Genomic DNA, 20656 nt, shown 5'->3' with positions numbered 1-20656 from the left:
ATGTGGCTCCTCAGCTATGTTCCATTCATCTAGCAGTACATACTCTGCATGTTGGCTAATAGGGCTGGCTGAGCGAGATGAATGTGGCGTCATCCTCCTCGCTTCATCCACCACCATGGTGTGGCGCCTGTCTTCTAGTCTCTGTGCATGCTGTACTGCATAAGGTTCCTGTGACTGCATTATTTGCTTTCGACCAGCCAGTTGGACATCATAATCCCTCAGATAAGCGGGTGGTTGAGACCAGCGTTTAGGGCGTGTAGAGTCTACCACTTCCTCATCAGGTGGGGGATACTGCATTCTGAAGGGCTTAGGAATCCAAGGTAGCACCACTGATCCGGCTCGAAGGACCAATGTTAAAACTGGTGTATGGTAAAGGACTGTATAGGTAGTTCACGGACTGCTGGTGTCGCCTTGGTGTGTTGGTAAGAACACCTCTTGAGTCAGAAATGCAGTTTAGGATTTTTACTGGAGGTTTTAGGCAGTACAGATGCAAAGAATGTGGTGAATCGTCATTGACACACACACTTGCATCCATACAATGGTGTTCAGCTACAACTTAACAGGAAAAGGAGTCATTGACAAGCCACGTAACGGGCAAACTTATCCGCGGTCGAAATAATATAAGCGAGTGACAGTTACGAGGGACAGTTATGGGCAAGTGACAGCATGAGTATGAGCTGTCAATCAACGCTGGTCGCACGCGTCACAGTGATCAACGGCTGCGCGCATCACGGCAGCAGAGCATGCACTCTTGAGTTCGGAACAGCCATCGGACTTTCTAACACTATCATCCTTTTTGTTTCTCATCTCTTGGTTACCTTGTTAGGCTTCCTTATCCATGAAAATATTGTTTTTAATATTTTTGGTGGAGGAGGCTGGGCCTTTTTTTGTCAGTATGCGCCTCAATTTCAGTTTAAAAAATGGTAAAATGAACCTTAAGAAAATCATATATATAAACATTTGGTTGTTGTGTTACCTGATTATTACTGAGGGGTATGAGAACACATTGCTTAACAAAATGTGTTTTATTTATTTTTTCATATTAATATTATTGACCTTTTTAACATTTATGGTGTTACCGGTCAATTACGACCCATATATATTTATTTCAGAAAAGAGCAAAAAAACTTTTATTTCAGCATTATACAAACACACAATGAAAACCAGAACAAGTCACAACACAAAATATAGATTTGTAAGGTCAAATAAACAACAACCAATCAACAAATCAAACCAATCGAAATCAATTACTAGCTCCAAAACTAGTAAAAAGAAACAGAGTAAAAGTCTCTGTGTGTACATATGTGTGGCAAAGAGCAACACTTTCAGTGTTCTTTGCAGAGATATTTCTTGCAGGTAAAGCACAATCCGTTCATCTTTCTGTCCTTAGTGCTTCGGCAGACCTGACACCTCTTATTTATAGAATCAGGTGGCCATTTTCATCAAAAACATGATCCAGAACTTGGCTCACTGTATATCTCCTCATGTTTGAATGCTGCAAATAGGAGATGTGCACTCTTCAAGTCACAAACTCTATACTGAATTGACCTCACACGTCTGGATATGCCTGTCTGTTTGTTTCGCTTTTATGCAGGTATAAGGGCAAAAAAAGTCAAAATGAGAACCCCCCCAGAGCTCACATGATTGGGAGAGGAGCTAACTGTCATTGTGTTGGCTGAAAGTGCACTTAAGATTTCAGTTTTGGCTCTAGTTATTGTTTTTTACATCCTATTCTATAACCGGGTCGAAAACAACCCTAACACCACCAGTGTTATAATTTCCACCAGAGCATTTTATAATTAAGTGAAACATTTTTTATTTTTTTTATTTTGTTGAAATAGAGGTTCCTGACAAAGTCAAGAAATTTTGAAGCAATAAACAAAATGTAAGTGGTTCTTTTATGCATTTGAAAACCAAAACGGGTCGGTGGCGACCCTAACACGAGAGGAAGGTTAAGCAAGTGCTGCCAGTGCAAATCCGAATATTTTGATGGAAATCTAATTTATCATTATTAATAATAATATAATTTATAATAATCATAATAATCATAATTATAATAAAACTTAACTCAACAGTCTAATAAATGGGCTGATGGTGCTTTTGGCCCCTTTCAAAATCCAAAAAACGTTAAACACGCCGTCATTGCAATTCATATTCCATCTCCCATCTTCCTGCAAAACACATTTGTGCTCTCATCTGCGCTCAAAGGCCTGTCCAAAAGGAGCAAACACTGCTATCATCTCCAGAAAAAAAAACATCTACGAGGCTCAAGATGCAAACACACATATTTGGAAACCATTCATACATACCAGCAAGACTCCGAACCATAACTCTACTCTGTGCTCCAATGTTGTCGTCTCAGAAAACTCAAAAACTCTTTCAAGGCCCTCAAATTAGGGTGGATGTGACCAGAGGCCTCTAATTTAGGCAAATAGAAGAGTAAACATTCTGGCAACTTGGGAACAATTGCTGACAGCTTTCATTACTACCCGAAATGCAATCAAATGCACAGGGTTATGTTCAAAGTTATTTAATCATCAATCAGTTTTTATTTCACCTTCATTGTGTGTTTCTATTTAAATATTGTCTTTCCTCACTGATTTATTATAAGCAAAGCACATAACAAGTAAAATACTTTAAGTGATAAAGTGCGACACAACTCATTATTGCTTTCTGATTGATTTGTCCGGCCCATTGTCTATTTTAGTGTCCTCCAATACCATTAATAAACAGAAGATTGTAAAAATAAAATAAATAAACTTGAAACTAACATTGTCCATGCTTAAGTCAAATGCAATCTCAAAACGTGTAAAGTTGTACAGCTACTGGAGGTCCGGTTCAGGTAAACATAACCAGACTGTCAGTCTAGTTTTGAAGAAATTAAATTGGGACTCCCACCATTAAGTTTGTAAAAGTCAGTCAGTAAAATTAAGCTATAATTATTCACGGCTTGAAAATGTCTTCTTAATGCACTTTTAAAAACACTGTTTGTTCTCAAAACAGTCTCTAGTTCTTATAGACAATGGGAGCCCTAGTTCAGATTGCAATCATTACGGTTTTCAGTAAGGGGATGTAGCAAATTAAAAACAGCCATCCTAAAATGTCTTATCCATGCACTAAGACCATGTTTGTCTGGGAGCGGCAAAGGTATTTGGCTTATCATTACGTACTTGAATTGAATAAGCAGTATGGAGATAAAGTAAATATTTTTTCTTTGATTCACAAATGGATACTACAGCAGTCCAGTAATTCATCATTACCCACTGTCTATTAAGTGAAATCAAGCTGAGCCAGTGAACAGAATGTGAGTTATTTTGTGCTTGTGTGCAAAAGAAAACTATTATTTTTTATCTTCTTCACACCCCTTTCAGCCATTCGGCCCTTTAGGGTATCGGTGAATTGATGCCAAGAGGTTCATTCCTCTTTCGAGAAGAAGCTCCATTATATCAGACTCTTGAAAATAACTTGATTATCACTGTGTATGTCAAATGTGCATATTTGCAGAGACTCTTGAATATCTGTCTGCACCCAGAAGAACTTCTGAAAGAGCCACTCGTGCAGTGAATCAGTCTCTGCATTTCCAAAATAATTAAGGCCCATAACTCAATTTATGATTTAATTGGCTGCAGCTTGGTTTCAATTAGTTGGTATTTTGTGTCGTGCAGTTCCACAGCAGAAAGATTTATTTTAAGGAAAATCACCCCCTGCCTGGAGACACATGTCTGTTCCCCCCTCTTTGACAACCACAATAAAACATAAAATCTTCAACCAACTATTAAAAATATTACTTCATCTTGTAACACACAAATTAATCACAGTGATTCCCAATCAAGTTAGATTAACACTTTTTAAAATGCTCAATTGATTTGTGTGTTACCAATTAAAGTCCCTTTTTGAACTTGGTCCAACAAACCTCTTTTTTCAGTGCAAATTTGAACGATTAAAGGCAGAAAACACATGCAAATAATAAGCCTTTTAAGTCAAGGTGACCTGAGACAATTTAGCTGATGTAGAAACAGAACATGTTACTTTGATGAGAGCTGCATCGACTAAAAGCTTGATGGTGATGGTGATGGTGAAAAGCTTTCAGGTCATTAATGTGATGTGCAGTTTGCGATGCTTTTTTTTTCTTTCATTTTGACGCACTGTATATTCACATTATGAAACGATAGTTACGTATGTAACTACGGTTCTATGAGTTCCGGATGACCGCCAGAGGCGGTGCTTACAGCACTGGATGTTCCATCGCGCGCATGCGCAGGTCGAGATCTTTATACCAACAAAGTCACCTGTGACAACTAGGTGACCCCGGAATGTCTATATATTCCGGAAGTCACCTGAGGATCTGTTCCACTGGATCTTCTCGCGGTGTCTGAGAAGTCTGAGTGACAGAGAACTCTGGCGGTCATCCGGAACTCATAGAACCGTAGTTACATACGTAACTATCGTTCTATTTCGTTCCTACTGACCGCCAGAGGCGGTGCTTACAGCACTGGATGACTTATACCAAAAAGGTCACGAAGAGTACTCACCACTTAAGGGCTTGCAGCCATCAACAAGACAGCCGTCGCCACCGGATGAGGAGCAGCGACATTCACTCTGTAGAACCGCGCAAACGTACATGATGAAGACCATGTAGCCGCGGAGCAGATGTCCTGAAGAGGAACCCCCTTCAAGGCCGCCCATGATGTAGCCATACTCCTGGTAGAGTGGCACTTAACGGCCAAAGGCACAGGGAGCCCCTGTGCTCTATATGCATTCAACACTAGATCCACAATCCAGTGAGAGAGTCTCTGCTTGGACAGGGCAGCCCCTTTCCTGCAGCCCCCGTAACAGACAAAGAGGTTATCTGTCTTACGTAAGCTGGTTGTTGCTTCAACATACGCCCTAAGCGCCCGCACCGGGCACATCGGGTCTGACACTCCCTCTGCACCCCCCGGAGAGCCTGGGGGATTGAAAGCAGCCAACTCAATTGGTTGGTTTGCGTGATGGGGAGACAAACGTTTGGGCAGGAAGGATGGATTCGGCCAGAGCACCACTCCTGACCCATCTGCATGCCAGCGCATACACGCCTGGCTCACTGACAAGGCATGGAGTTCACCGACCCGTTTCGCAGTCGCAATGGCGAGAAGGAAAGCCGTTTTCATAGACAGCCGCGTCAGATCTGCCTGACTTAGCGGCTCAAATGGGGGTAGACATAAGGACCTCAGAACCACTTGCAAGTCCCATTATGGTGCCCTCAGGGGTCGTGGTGGTCGAAGCCTCTGGGCTCCTTTTAGAAACTGCCTGACTAGGTAGTGGGATCCTACCGTCTGGCTATCAACCCTTGCATGTGCAGCCGAGATTGCAGCCACATAAACGCGCAGGGTCGAAGCAGCCCTGTTGTTGTCCAACACAGACTGCAGAAAGTTCAGTATCACCACCACCGAGCAGGTCTCTGGGACCTCGCCCTGTGTCACGCACCACTGTGAAAACAACTTCCACCTGTTTGCATAGAGCAACCTAGTGGAGGGTGCTGTAGCACTAAAAATGGTACGGACCACCGACTGGTCACAAGACGTCAGCAGTGGGTCCTGGCTCTCAGGGGCCACACGCACAGCCGCAGGCGCCCCGGATTTGTGTGCCATATACACTCCAAGCCTCTCCGTTGAGGAGTTTCAGCAATGCTGGGAACCACAGCCTCCCTGGCCAATGTGGGGCCACCAGAAGTAGGCTGTGACCGCCACGCTGGACTCTGTCCAGTGTTGCCAGTATAAGGGGAATTGGAGGAAATGCATAGAGCAGGCTGTCTGGCCAAGCATGAGCCAGAGCGTCCTGTCCTAAGGGGCTGGTCCTCTCCATCAAGGAGAACCAGAGGGGACAGTGGGTCGTCTCTTCGGAAGCAAAGAGATCTACCACTGCCCTGCCATACCTGTCCCAAATCATGCCCACCACCTCCGGATGGAGCATCCACTCACCGGAGGGTGGCCCTTGGCGAGAGAGAAGGTCTGCCGCTATGTTCAGGACACCTGGAACATGGGCAGCCCTCAGGCTCAGGAAATGGGGGAACGCCCATGTAAGGAGCCCCTGCGCGACCCGCAGGTTCCGCCTCGATCTGGTGCCCCCCTGGTGGTTGACGTGGTAGACTGTGGAAATGTTGTCTGTCCGGACGAGAACATGCCGGTTTCTCAGAACTGTAAGGAAGTGCTTTAGCCAAGAACACCGCAAGGAGTTCCAACACATTTATATGCTCCAGCCTTTGCTGGGAATCCCACTGGCCTCTGACAATCCTGTGGCGCCATACTGCGCCCCAGCCGGTAAGGGAGGCGTCTGTCTCTACGACCTCCCGCCAGGAAGCCAACCTCCCTAAGGGCGCCCCCGCAATCAGGTACGCCCTCTCTCTCCAGGGTCGGAGGGCCAAAAGGCACTGCCCAGACACCCTGACCATCTTGTGTCTCTGCCACTTGGGGTCCAAGTGGAGACCATTGGCCCAGATCTGCAGAGGCCGCAACCTGAGAAGGCCTAGCGGGACCACGCCGGATGCCGCGGCCAGTATACCAATCAGTCGCAGGAAGAGGCTGTATTCCAGCAACCTCCCCCGCCTGAAGCGCTGTAGTAGCTGCAGAATGGTAGCGACGCGCTTTGGAGAGAGGCAGGCTCGCATGTCCACCGAGTCAAGCACCAGCCCCAGATAACTCACCACCCGACATGGTGTAAGGTTGCTCTTGGAAAAGTTGACCGTGAGGCCAAGCCGATCCACATGGCTGAGGAGCCTGGCTGTGTCCCTGACTGCCTGCTCCCGAGTTGGGGAAATGATTAGCCAGTCGTCTAGGTACGGCAATATCGCCATACCGCCGGCCTGTAATGGGGACAGGGCTGCTGCCACACACCTTGTAAATATACGTGGGGCCAGAGACAGCCCGAATGGAAGGACCTTGAATTGGTACACCTTGCCCAGAAATGCAAAGCGGAGGAACCGCCTGTGACGCTGTGAAATAGGGACATGAAAGTAGGCGTCCTTCAGGTCTATCGACACGAACCAGTCTTAGAAAACAATAGTCGTAGCATACAATCAGCACCGGGCTTAGTGAAAGCACACAAGCAACGGCGCGACCGAAATAATAACACGGCGACTGTGAAACTAGCCGCCGACTGTACGAGCTCAATAATGCAAGGTGGAAGGTGACAGCTACTGCGGTAGCCGGCGGCCACGCGTAGCCTTCACACTTACTCACCCCTGCCCGGCCGCAGCCGTAGTAGAAACAATTGCCAGTCGCAGCCTTTGGTGGTCGACGTTAGATCGAAGCACCAACCCGTAGGTACAAGCTACTTGCGACAAAGCTATTCGGTATATCTCTCACACACGCTCTGTGTGTGTCCTGCTAATCCGCGAGAAAATAGAAGGAACAGCTCCTCAGGTGACTTCCGGAATATATAGACATTCCGGGGTCACCTAGGTGTCACAGGTGACTTTGTTGGTATAAAGATCTCGACCTGCGCATGCGCGCGATGGAACATCCAGTGCTGTAAGCACCGCCTCTGGCGGTCGGTAGGAACGAAATAGAACAGTATTTTTCTACAATAGTCCAATCTTCACTGCTGCAATAGGAGAATACATTCAATGCTAGCATTGAGTAGCCACCGGTTAACTTTCCTCACATAATAAACAACAGTAACAGTGGTTTGTTGAACCACTTTAGGAGTTATCCTGAAGAAAGCTCTTGTAGCCTAACAAATAAGGACTGCTCTCTGGCAGGTACATTGGTGGTAACAACAGGAGGAGAAAGCTAGCCTTGCTCTGTCCGAGGTAAAAACCAATCAATATCAATTAACTGTTTATCTTTTATTATACAAACACTTTATACTGTAACTGTTAAATAATTGGCTTCATAGGTGCCAGTAGAGGCAGGCTGTCCTCTATCTCCAGTCTTTGTGGTACGCTAAGTTAGCCAGCTGATTGCAGTAAGTTCGTACTTATCATTTCACAACGTTACTATTTTGGTTAACTCTTACTGCTCCTCTCATTGTTTTTTGCCAGAGAAGGACGCTGTTTTCAGCAAATGAGCACCACATTCCTAATGTACACTAACTACACAGTACCAAATGACAGTCAGATAAAGTAAGTGACTAGTTGGGAATATTTTATTTTATCGGGAGGGCAGGAAAAAACAATTCCATATAAATGCTTATGTTGCTCTCTATCTTGTTGGATGATATCGGCATCTGTTCGCTAACAAAATTACCATACGAAAATAACACACTTTGCTAGGGTTTGAGGACTTGTTCTCCAGATACTAAAATAATTTAGCCTCAAGTTTCCAGTGTATGGATACAAAATACTGATTCAGTCTTCAATGACAAGCTAATTTAGAATCAGCAAACGTTTAATGATTCATAAAGTCTTTGTATTACCAGTGACTGAACTGTGGTTGTCAGTCTGAGTAACATCCTGTGGAGGTATAGAGTCCAACACTTGGTTGGTCATGTGACCTTCTTAGAGATCAGGCAGCCTTGTCAATAGAAAGTCTGACACACCTCCCGCATGAGGTATGTCTAGCAGCATTGGGGTATAAATTAGGCCAGACCGTCAGTCACCAATCGGAGCCACTATTGCCATTACTACTGGACTGGTGAATTTATGAAAAAAAATTACAGTGTGCCAAAGCTATGTTCCCCATAATATGAATAACATGTGTAAAGTAAAGGTCAAATTCAATAAAAAAATTCCTGGTAATAGAACGTTTGATCACACACTTGTGTCCTGTCCTATCCTATCTGTGCTGCAATAAACAAAAATTCCTGGTTGTGATTCCAGATTGTTCAAGAGGCATTTGATGAGTTTGAAAGGAATAGTTCAACATTTTACATTTTTAGCGATTTGCCTCACTCACCGGCTCAATATAAGGCGTCAGAAGACTTCCCTTTATCTGTGCGTGCATTTTTGATGAAGTTATAGGGGCATGCAGTAGGTCGCGATCCGGGTTAACTTAGCTACAGCGCCGGTAGCTAGGGAAGCAATAGCGTGTCTCTGGTGGCACAAAACGTATCCTATGTGCTTGTTGTGACTATTTACCACGTTACGTTGCACTCGTTATTTTTGGCACGTTGTGTCATTTTAGAATGAAACACTCTACATATCAGCAGAGAGAGCTGAGGCGACTGTCTTTACTGGCTCTGCACTCACAGTTGAAGGGAAGGTTCATGTTGCCTTATATTGAGCCAGTGAGTGAGGCCAAATCGCTAAAAATTTAAAATGTTGAACTATTTCTTTAAGAATAATTTGATGACAATCTGAATGCTATCATGGATCGGAATAATTTTGGCTAGAACACTTTCTCAAGGACTTTTTCTTTATTGTCCCTCTGTTCATTAATTCAAAAGCAGACACAGGGAATAGTAGCAGACTGGTTCTGTAGCTGTCCCAGCTGTCCCCTGTTCTCTACCACTAAAATAATCTATGCTGACAATTTAAAGTTCTTGTTAAATCTTCCCTTTCTTCACCTTATACAGAAGCCTGGATGCACCGTCGCTGAACGTACCAATGCGCAAAACATGAACGCCATGTGATGAAACAGCATGTGACTTTGAGTTCAAACACCCTCCTGTTCTGTCAAGTCCTTTTTCGCTTTCTCTGACAGCTTCCTGTTTTTTATACAACAAAGTCAACTCACTCACAAGTTATTTTTTCCCCACACGGACGTCTGGGGCCCATGAAATGCAAAGCAACTTCCTCCAACTCTGTGGCACGTAAGAAATAAACAAGAAACTGTGGAAGACAGATGTTGGCAAATGATCACAAAATGAGATTTAAAAAAAGGTTTTGTTCCTTCTGTGCTTTATCTTTAATCCAGAGTTAGACATACTAATGACAATAAAAAATGTGTTAGGGGCCTCAGCTGTGTCTGTAACTGTGAACTGCTGTACTGTACTTTTTCACATTTACAAACTATTAGAGCACTTTTTCAAAACATTAAATATATGGTAACACTTTACTACAACTACCCGCATTTAACATTTATAATCACTTGATAAAAATGCAATAAATTGTTCTTTATATGCTATATTGTAGTTGTAGACAAATAAAAGTCTTTATTAATGTGTTTGTCAACAGTAATAACTCCTTCTAATGGCGCCCATAACTAGACTGTGCATTAACAGATATGAACATTATAATAAAACACAGTTGTAACAATATCAAATATTTCTTTCTAGGAGAGGTTATCGCTGATAAATGCTGTTTACTGAGGCGTCATTTCCAGGGGGGTTGGGGGATTTGCAACCCCCCCCCCAATAAGGAAAACTAGCTTGAGCAATGCCCCTAAATATCTTATCAATGATGAATGAAAATTAATAACATTCATAAAACCTTTTATACAAAGTTAATGATTATATGCTATTCAACAGAGCTAGTTATGATATGTAGAAAATGTTGTTTTGCTATGTCTCTTTAAATGAATGTGAAACAGCCTATTAGGGCCGAGAGGTCCCCAGACATCCCTAGATAGGGTTAGATCTCAACCCCCCAATGTTAAACCCAAAGTTACTCCATCAATAAACACCTTAGGGATTATATCTGCGAATGACAACATAAGTGTGTTAATGCAGCCAATTTTTTACATTCATTGTAAAATCATCTGTAAATCTGCACATAGGACAAACTAATACCTGCACATTTTAATGTTATCATCCTTTAAAAAACCCTAAAGAACCTTTAAAGGGTTTATCACTATCAGCTATAGAAGTTTGTCACTGTCAAGTTTCCTGTTGCTGCTTTAACATCAAAACAAATGATTACAACAACGAATTCATACCCCCTTCATGTTAAATAATTCTGGAAAACACAGAATGTGTTTACTTCTAAAAAAAATCCCCTCTGGATATTACCACATTCACTCACATTACAGAATGCCTGTTAATCAAAATAACCCCAGAGTCCTTGTTTAAGAGGTAGGCTGTTCACAATACTTTATTTCTTAATTTCCTTTAACCCAGCTTTAATTAACTCATAAATTGGAACAATCTGTGCTTTAACATATTTAAGATTTTAAATCGGGTTTTGTAATTACCTGGTTCCTTGTTGATAGTATTTTACTGGAACACATCCTGTTACATTTGACTCATGCGTGGTCACTTTTGGAGTTGCATCTATCTATCCCGATAATTGTGAAATACACATGTCTGGAGCTTATTATCCGTACATAAGGCATTCCAGAGCAAACAACCTCGGGGTTGTTTATGTTATTGGCCCCGCTGCTTTACGAGCTCACAGGACTCTAAACGAATATCCACTAATGGCTGTCTGTTTTTTGGGTCTCTTTTTCTTTGTGTTTTGGTTTTTACTATTCCGGCTAACCCTTAATAAATAGAGACACGCATTAGAGACCATCCGTTTATTTACTTATTAGATATTTGGGGCATCAAGGAAACTTTATTCATTTTTGATGCCACTCTGTTACTATAGCTGCTAAAAGTAAAAGTGTCACACGCTGCAACTTTTAAATCATGTGCCCATAGCAGTGTCAGTGAACAAATTAATCCTCTTCTTTTTTTCATGGCTTCAGTTTCTCTTCAATGTTGCCACAGAGGGGGGGGGGGGGGGGGGGAGAACATTCTCACTCTTCTTTTGAATCTCTTGCCAATGCTGGGTTTGATTTCATGTTTTATCTTTTTGCTCCTCCCTTACAGTGTCTCTTTTGCTCATTTTTGTATCCATCTCTTTATTTCTCAATTATTTTTGACAAGAGGAAAAAAAGAAAATTCTTTAATCAACATCTGACCAGCTTTGCCTCAACCCATGGTCGCCCTTGAATATGAGAGGTGCACAGCTGGCTGCTCAACATGTCTGTTGTCCAGCCAGCAAAGTGATGCCCCGGAGGCACCGCTTTGATGTGTTGTCTCCCTTTTTTTCTAGACTGCGGAAACATCATCATTGCACTCACCTCAGCAAAATACATACAGACTCTCATTCAGAATCTTTAGCACAAGGACACACGTGTTTAAAAACCACAGTCCAAATAAAATGAGGTCTGTCCTGAATGCCTGCCAGAGAATATCTGATAGGACGCAGACCAAGGAAATTAGAAGTTTTGCTGGGAAGGAAAAAATATGCAGACGCAAAAGAGATTAGGTTTGCACCTCTGAGGAAAAAGGCTGATGTAAGTGATCGTATTCAGACCTAGAAACACATCTGACTCACCGAATCTAGTAAATAAGCACCTCATTCCCCACAATGGTTGACACTTGGACCAATCAACTTAAGCCTTAACCCAACTCAACCTGCTGGGTCAATCTACGGTCAGCCATTCAAGTTGTGCAATTATTTGTTCATGCCTCTTCAACCTCAGGGTTAATAATTTCACACCTTAATTCAGCCGACAGGATTAATCTGACGTAAATCACATTAAACAACATGTTAAGTATCACTCAACTGATAAGCTGACGACGAGGGTGAGCTGCCTGCGCTAACAAGATTCAAACTCTTCCAATGAAGTGCAGATCAAAGCTGTCTTTTATTATACAATCGCAGAGACACATGGGGGCAGAGAAGTGCAAAATAAAAACAAACGTGATTACTGTAGTTTGATTAGTCACACAAAGACGCACGCACTTGCTGTTTGAGAGTCACTGCTGTTTCAATCAAAACTAGAACTGCAAGCAGTTATGAGAGGGCCAAGCCTCCAGTGCACCCTTTACGGTTTGGGCTGTGGACACAGTTTTAGGTGACTACAAATAATAATCCTTACGAAAACAATAGGGTTCCCTGCCCAGCAGGGCTTGGAAACCGTGTAGCTCTGCAAGACGCGGTCCCAGCTCCTGCTCGGGCTTGGCCCCCTAAATAACAAACAAAATCAGCCTAATGTATTTCCTGAACTGCTGGGATAGGCTGATTTGCACATTTTCCTTCATAGTCATACCTTCACAGTTATTACCTAGGCTCAGGATCTTCTGGTTTGAATAGGCAATATTCACTGAAGCAACACCAATCAGTTTATGTAGGTCTAAGTCAAAACCTCACACCGATGTAATTCATCTGTTTTTAGTTATTTGGACAGGAAACAGGGCAGCAAACTGAGAAGCTGCACAGTGGGATAGGACTTTTTGTACGATTTTTTTGTTGCATATTTTGGAGTAGATTCTTTCAAGATAACAAAGCCTATTTTTTATAATATTTTTTGAGGAGTTTAGCAGAGACTCCAATTGATAGAAATGAGTTGCAGTGAAAATAAGCACTTTCTCTTCAAGACTAATGACAAAGCTGCCTTTTGGCCGTGGTGGGCCCCTCTGTGCTATTTTTTTGAAAGAGGCAATCCTGGCAATTTGCAGAGCTGTAAGAGGGTGGGAGAATGGAACAGTCAACTGAGTCTAAAGCAGTGATGTTAATCCCTCTAGTCTTTGTACAGCATTAAGTTGCACAAGATATACAGTATAATAGGCCAGGATATATAGCTCCATAAAGTGATTGCATTGCATTTATTTATTTTTTCCACTAAGAGCGAGAGAAGCATATAATTCGGAAGGTTCCAAGAGGCTGAGTTGAACCACAATATGCTATTAGGAGTGAATAACACTGCCTTCATGTTTATTGAGGAACTGAACCTGAACTAGCAAATATGTGGAATTTATATTAGGCAAAATACATGTATAAGTAAACAAACGAAAAAAGCAAAGAAATTGCTAAATGAGCATTAGTTAGGCGGCCTATCAATTACCCTTATAATCAGTCATCGATTGTGGGCAGGGTTATGATGGAAAACAAATTGTTTTTAACTGTTCTGAATGGTGTCACTGGACCAGTATTGTGCATATTGTCACACCAACGTGTCAGAAATAGTTATGTAACAAATTCAAAAAAGAGAGAGAAATTCCAACCTAACTTTCACAAAAGAAAAGGCCTCCATCTTTATACCTCTCAACTCTGCTTCTGGTCAACTACTGCCTTCACCAACAATATCTGCTGTTCATGTACTAATAATTTAATAATACATATCAACGATACTTGTGGGAAATGCTGTTTGGATAATGTTTACTGGCAACGTATATTCCCATCAAATAAAGTGCAATGTTTTTTACCACCAGAAAATCTTGGGAAGTCATGTAAAGACTGTGGACTAATAGACATGGTGTGTACATAACAACACAACCATGAAAAAGTTACTCATGCTTTAATTACTCGAGGTAGCATTGGTTCAGCTTAAGTGAACGTATCAACATTTTGTAGAGAGGAACATTTTGGTTGATGGTTTCATTAAAAAAAAACATTAACTAATTCGGTCGATTAAATAAATATAAAAAAAAAAGTGAATCTGTGCAGCATTAGATTTCCTTTTTTGTTACTCTAAAATATACATTTTCTGTAGCAAATATGTGGTATATTAAAATCATTTCAAGGGGTCGGTGTTGCTGTATCTGTATCTGTATGCTGGCTGGAGAGACCCGCCCATTGCTTCTCAGCTAGGCTGCATGCTGGACACGACTCAAGGAAAAGAAGGGGAGGGGGGGGGTCTGACATAATACTGTGAATTTTGGCAAAGCTCCCTCTGGGTTTTCTCCTGTCACTGGGATTGACTGCGGTAAGAGCAACGTACAGTGGTCCAGTTCTACGTTGCTGAAGCCAAAGCCAAAGAGACTCACCCCTCTTGTATTTCTCTTATGTAAAAGGTAGTGCTGGTGGAATATCTGTGAAATAACGTTATAATGGACCTACGTGCATAAATGCAACACATACAATCCCACCAGTGTAACATGTGTTATGCCACATTAGAGGGGAGAAAAGCATGTGTGAAACAGAACAAACTACAATTTCCCGAGAGAAAAAACATGTACTCACTGGCATGAAAACTTTGGCAATCAGAATGAATAGGTGATCGAAATCTGGCCATGACATGTAAAAGGTGAACTGATGTGCTCCATGAGAACATTTTAAGCCAGATGATGTCACAGTGATGCTAATAAACCAGCTCTAGCTGGATCCAAAGCAGCTCATCATATAACACTCACTCCATTTATATGACATGAAGCCTTTTCGGAACTGTTAGGCAAGAAGCACTAACATTTTCTGTTGGTATAAGTAATTTGGATTTGATTTCACTGCATAGGCTACTTGAACAATTACACCCTTTAAAAATACAATACTAGTAGCCTTTAAACATAAATAGGTTAAAAATAACATCTGGTGATTAACCTGCTTGAAAAAAAATCATATTTTCTCCTTTATTTTTGTGGTAGGCCAATATAGCAAACACTAAATAAACACAATAGCCTACAGTTTGTGTAATTCCAAACCCCCCTAACTAACTGAGCAGCTGCAGAGCCCGTTTCTTGCCAAGTGTTGTTATCACGCTGCAGTTTAAATGAATGTAAATCAGAGTCCCTCAAGTGTGCCTGAGGAGAGTGTGACAACTTGACTGATGCAGTGTTTTAAAGTGGAATTGAAAACACTCCTGGATTTGTGCGTGGAAAAGTCGCTGCATATTACTTACCATGATATGGCACTGAATGGGAAGACATTTAAATTGCAACAGGCTCAGTCCCTGAATAGTTGGTCAACATAGGCCTTCTCAACTATGAACCATTTGTGACAAAAACAAACATGCCTTGTTTCCATCATATTTTCTATTTCTATATTTCTAACCCTTTTCCCACAATTGTTTGAGGTTTGAATGAAGGGTTACTTTATTTTCTTCTTCTTTTCTAATTACGTGCTCTCGGGGGCCATGGCGGCCTTTTTTTTCTTTTAGCGCCATAAAGCACCTGGCCGGAACTTAAGCGCCACCTACTGTTTATCTTCTGATGATAGCCTAACAGTAGTACTAAAAACCCGCAAAATTAACATTTTATTCCGGTTTCCCTCCCCCCCAGAAAATTATGTTGAAATTTGCGCTTCACTTTGATAGAAACCTTGAGACAAATTGGTTTATTCAATTATTGAACGAAAACTAAAGCAATAAGCCTACGGGACCGAAGTGCGGGAAGTTTTGTTGGGTTTAAACGTTTTCTTGCTTCAGCAAAATACAAATTGAATGAAAAGTGAATTGTCTGTACTTACTTATCAAAACGACGACGAAGAGATGTGCATTGTGGATGTTTAAATAGTCCATGTCTTTCTTCTTTCGTCAGCTCCACAGAGTTCGTATAATTGTCTTTTTCTTTTTTTTTCTTTTTTATTATTATTTTTCTTTTGACACCTTCATGTCCTCCTGAATACGAAACAGACCGTCACAAAGTGGCTCGTGAGGCACACGGTTGACGCGCGCTCCTCCGGACAGTGTAGTTGTTTCTCTAAGTTGCGCACTGATACTCATTCCGGTGATGCTGATGCTGCTGCAGCTTCCAGTGACGACAACCCTTCTCCCTTTACTCCCCCTGCTCTCTCCCTTACCCCCCCCCCCCTCTCTCTCTCTCTCTCTCTCTCTCTCTCTCTCTCTCTCTCTCTCTCTCTCTCTCTCTCTCTCTCTCTCTCTCTCTCTCTCTCACTGTTAGTCACAAGTCAGAGGCTCCTGGTCCTAGAGACAATCATTTCTCAGGCTCGACTGCTGTCAGTATGTGTTTTCTCCAGTTATGGTCTCAGATGATTTTTTAGTTCTTAAAGCAGCTTGTCAATACAAAATTAAGATACATGTTACATACAATAATACAAATAACAAATAATTGTTATACAGTTGGTGGCATTTTTGCACTTGCAGTTGCATTTGTATACAATAAGTCAACCAAAAGTAGCACATTAATATTAAGTTTATAAGATATGTGGTTTTATTCTATTGTGCTGTGCCTCTTTAACATGCGGCCAGGGAAAACAGATGAAAGTTAGCTTTCTGCAGCCCGGGCTTATTCCCATGAATCAATCAGCATTATCCTGTCAAATAAACAGTATAGACTAATGTAAATAATATATAAGTGTGGAAATACTATTTTCAATCCCCTTAAGTCTTATCAGTAAAATGCATTTAAATCTCAAAACTAAAACATTATTTAGAAGAGACACTTTAGAGTGTTAAATTATTAATATACACAACAGCCCTACCTTCTTCATGAAGGACTGTTTGTGTTGTACTGCGTTATACAAAAGAGTGTATCTTGTCCTTTTGTTTACCCCCTTTTATTTAGGGTAATGAGGTTAGGCGTAATTATTATTTAGACATCATTCATGTTCTTTATGAAGGAAAACTCTTCCGTGTTTATTTTTTCTTCCAATTACAACTGCTGCTGCCACATGTTTCTAATCAACTGCTTCAACACTTGTCAACACATGTCACATCTATGTTGAACAGGTCTTCAACCTTTGCTGAAAAAAGATCAAATGAATTGCCGAAGTAAATGATGTGTTGCTCTGATGCATATGGACGTTCAAATGTTTATTTTATATAATCCAATCAAATGTGTTATGTTTTCTTCTCTGTTAAGCTATAAAGTGCCTTCACAGCTGCACGAGAGTGAAAAATTACCAAAAACAAACAAATTTGAAGTGTGCAAAAATCTCTAAACGTTGTACTTGAATACTTGACAATTGCCTATCCATAATTTTTAAATGTTCTTCTCTCAATACAATGACTCATTCATATAGAGCATCTTTGTTTATTCCTCAGATACTGGAACCTCTAATACCTTGCTGATGCAAAACGTGATAACTCTTTATCAAATTAAAACGTGATACATTTCACGTTATCGTGATACTGATCTTTTTTTTAAATGTCCCTAGTAGCATTAATACTACAACAACGTACTTCATAATGAAGATGAAAGGAAAGGTAAAGGTGGCTTCTGTGGAGTGGGAGGAAAATGGCTGCAGGATAGAGGAACATGAAAAGAATCAGAGAAGAAGAATATTCTTTTGAGGGTGTATGCTGCAGCTTTTGTCACTGCGGGTACCAGGACGTATCCCCACAGGGTCATCCTCTCTGAGACTTCAAAGGGGGTCATGAGGGGAAAAATTCACCTTTGTTCAGTAGAGACCACAGGTGTATAGGCTTGTTCAAAAATACAGCTCCTTTATTCACAAAGTGCTGCAGAATCACAGATGCAGCGTCCATCTGATAAAAACAAAAAATGCACAGAAGGTAGAGTGCCAATGGCTTGTGTAAAAGGTTTATCAGGACTTGAAGTGAGGGGGCTTAGTGAGTGTGTAAAACAGCGACCTCTACATCTCTTATCATCAGCCTTTTGACCATAAAGACAAAACTTTCAGCAACATTTCACCTTTTACCGGACAGCAGCATACATTTTAGCATGTCGTCCATGGGATTTTCCTAGATTATCTATTTCAGTGAGAGACACTGCCCTAAAATACAGTAGAATTTCAAGAATATAACTGGACATTCCTAGCCATCAAAATAGCTGGTGAACGAGCAAGTGCTTGTAAAGCAAAGATGAGGCAGCCAATGCCAAACATGACTTATGCGTTTTGACTTAACTGCTGCTTGGCTTAACTTTACTTAACATGAGGAAATGAGTAGAAAATGCTGTAAAGTTAAAGGCCAGAATGATGACCCCTTGGCTCCCTGCTGGAGCCTTCCATAAACTCATTTCCATCAAGAAATCTCCTACCAATAATCTTCTTAACATTTGTGATATGATGAAATGTTATGTTATTCAGAGGAAACGGGACATTTTAATACAGCTAAAATAGAAAAATATTTTCTGTATATATAATATATTTCTTGTGCATTTTACCAGCCTCTTTTCTATGTGTAGGCCTTAGATCTGTGTTTTCTTGGATTGTTTTAGGTTTAGGTACTAGATATTAATTATTATGATCAGTTCCACATATAGATATTAAGGGTCATGGTATCTAATTGTTGCGATCAACAGTTTGTTTGTGTGTGTGTGTGTGTGTGTGTGTGTGTGTGTGTGTGTGTGTGTGTGTGTGTGTGTGTGTGTGTGAGAGAGAGAGAGAGAGAGAGAGCAAGACAGGGGTAGCAGCAGGTTGATTTCAGGTGTCAGATGAGGTGAAAAAAGAAAATTTTGAGGGCCTCTGGTGGATGGAAGAAATGATCATACATATTATTTTGCCACTATCTGCAGAAACACGCTAGTTATGGCTTTTAAATATACACTGACATCCAACTGTGAAGCTTTCAAATAGTATTTGGAAAAAATGTGTCAACTGGAAAAAAATTTCTTTGCCCTCTCACCGGCTACACTTATATGATTGGTTATACATATTACCGATCTGCTGCAACTCCAGTAACCAAACCACATGTTTGGTTGGATGGATGGTTGATGGAGGAGTCTGCCAGCGTTTCACTTTCTACTTCCCCCTTGAACACAAAGCAGATTCCCAAACATGAGGGTGTTACAAGTGTTGCCACCACATCTGTTAAACAACAAAATCTTCTGAGGTTGGTAGCAGGTTTGCCAAAACACTTCAGGAAACGTTGCACAGGATCTTGGCTCTTCTTCTGACTGTCTTCTTTTCAGCACAAATCTGTCAAGGGAGGCGTCCAAAAAATGTCAAATTTCTCTCATGTCCTCTGCTAAAACGAGAAGAAAATAAAAAACCTTTGGCCACTGTGGTTTCTACAGAGGGCAATCAGTGCAAACCACTGATGGTGATTGTGTCTTACATTCTCCAGAGAGGTCTCCACCGAACCGGCTGTCAAAGCCTCAGCCAGCTCTGTCGGATGAATCACCTCAAGTTGTCCCTCTGCTTCATCTGCTGTGGTAAATAAGAGAGAGAATTCCCAATGTTAGAATTACAAGACAGCCTTATGGTTCAGCATCCAGTGTCTCCACGTCTCTACACTTCAATCCAAAAGAAACATAATTGGACAGTCTTTTGCAGCTACAGCCACACAGCAAGGCGATGTGACGACACCGGTGCTGGTGTCGTCACATCTGCAGAATCGCATGTATATTCTTCTCTCTAATATGATATATTTCCAGCTGAATTTGGATATAATGACATGCGTGTTGCCATCTAAGAAGGACGGACGCAGGTTGATTGGATGGAAAAATATGAGTACAGAATCAGGCACCACTCCATAAGCAGGGCAAACATAATGATGGTTAGAAAGTAATAGTCAACATACATTAACACCAGAGGGGTCAACAGGTGGCCCTGTTTCCTGGAGTACAAAATGTAAGCCTAAGATACTGCCCAATGGCTCTGTAATACATATAATATATCGTGTTCTTTAGCCTTATGTATGAAGGAAATAATGCCATGGAGAAAGGTTTAAAATTCGGTATCCAGGCCTCAGTTTTATTTGAGTAAAATGACAAGGCAAGTTGATGTGTTCACATCAAGTTCAGAGAAAAAGTGAGAGAGCCTGGTTACAAATGCTCATGCAGTTATTACAGTAGACGTCTCTTATGATTGGTTGTCTTCTTTCTTGCGTCTTGCGTCCTTGGATGTATTGTATCTATCCTTGGGTTAGTCTCTCCTACATGAAGAATGTCTCCTGTCTATATTCCCTGTCCTGCATTGCATCTATCTGAATAAGGAACATTTAGATCACACCGTTTAATTTGTTGATTGTTAGTTGATTATATCAAATCTATTTTTCTGTCATCTGTTAAAATACCACCTTGCTACTACAATTGAGGTTTGTATTGTTTCTGTGGTAACCTGGCAAACAAAGGAAAAACATACCATACTTTGAATAGCAGAATTGTTTCCCCTTAACCAAAACATCCACTATAATGGAAGCCTCCTTTCCTGACAAGCAAGTATGTGATTTCT

General features: G+C 41.4%; 1 protein-coding gene across 1 annotated transcript in view; it reads right to left on the bottom strand.

Moving 5' to 3' along the window:
* Positions 1–16262, bottom strand: part of ltk (leukocyte receptor tyrosine kinase) — a 67057-nt gene extending 50795 nt beyond the window's left edge. The window contains exon 1 of the mRNA XM_080042466.1: positions 16025–16262. Within this exon, the coding sequence (XP_079898592.1) occupies positions 16025–16076 (52 nt within the window). The 5' untranslated portion in view covers positions 16077–16262. The remainder of the gene's footprint in view (positions 1–16024) is intronic.
* Positions 16263–20656: the final 4394 nt, after the last annotated feature.

The sequence above is a fragment of the Ammodytes marinus genome (genome assembly GCF_949987685.1).
Source record: "Ammodytes marinus genome assembly, chromosome: 15".
NCBI lineage: Eukaryota > Metazoa > Chordata > Actinopteri > Uranoscopiformes > Ammodytidae > Ammodytes > Ammodytes marinus.
This window is presented reverse-complemented; position numbering and strand designations above follow the sequence as displayed.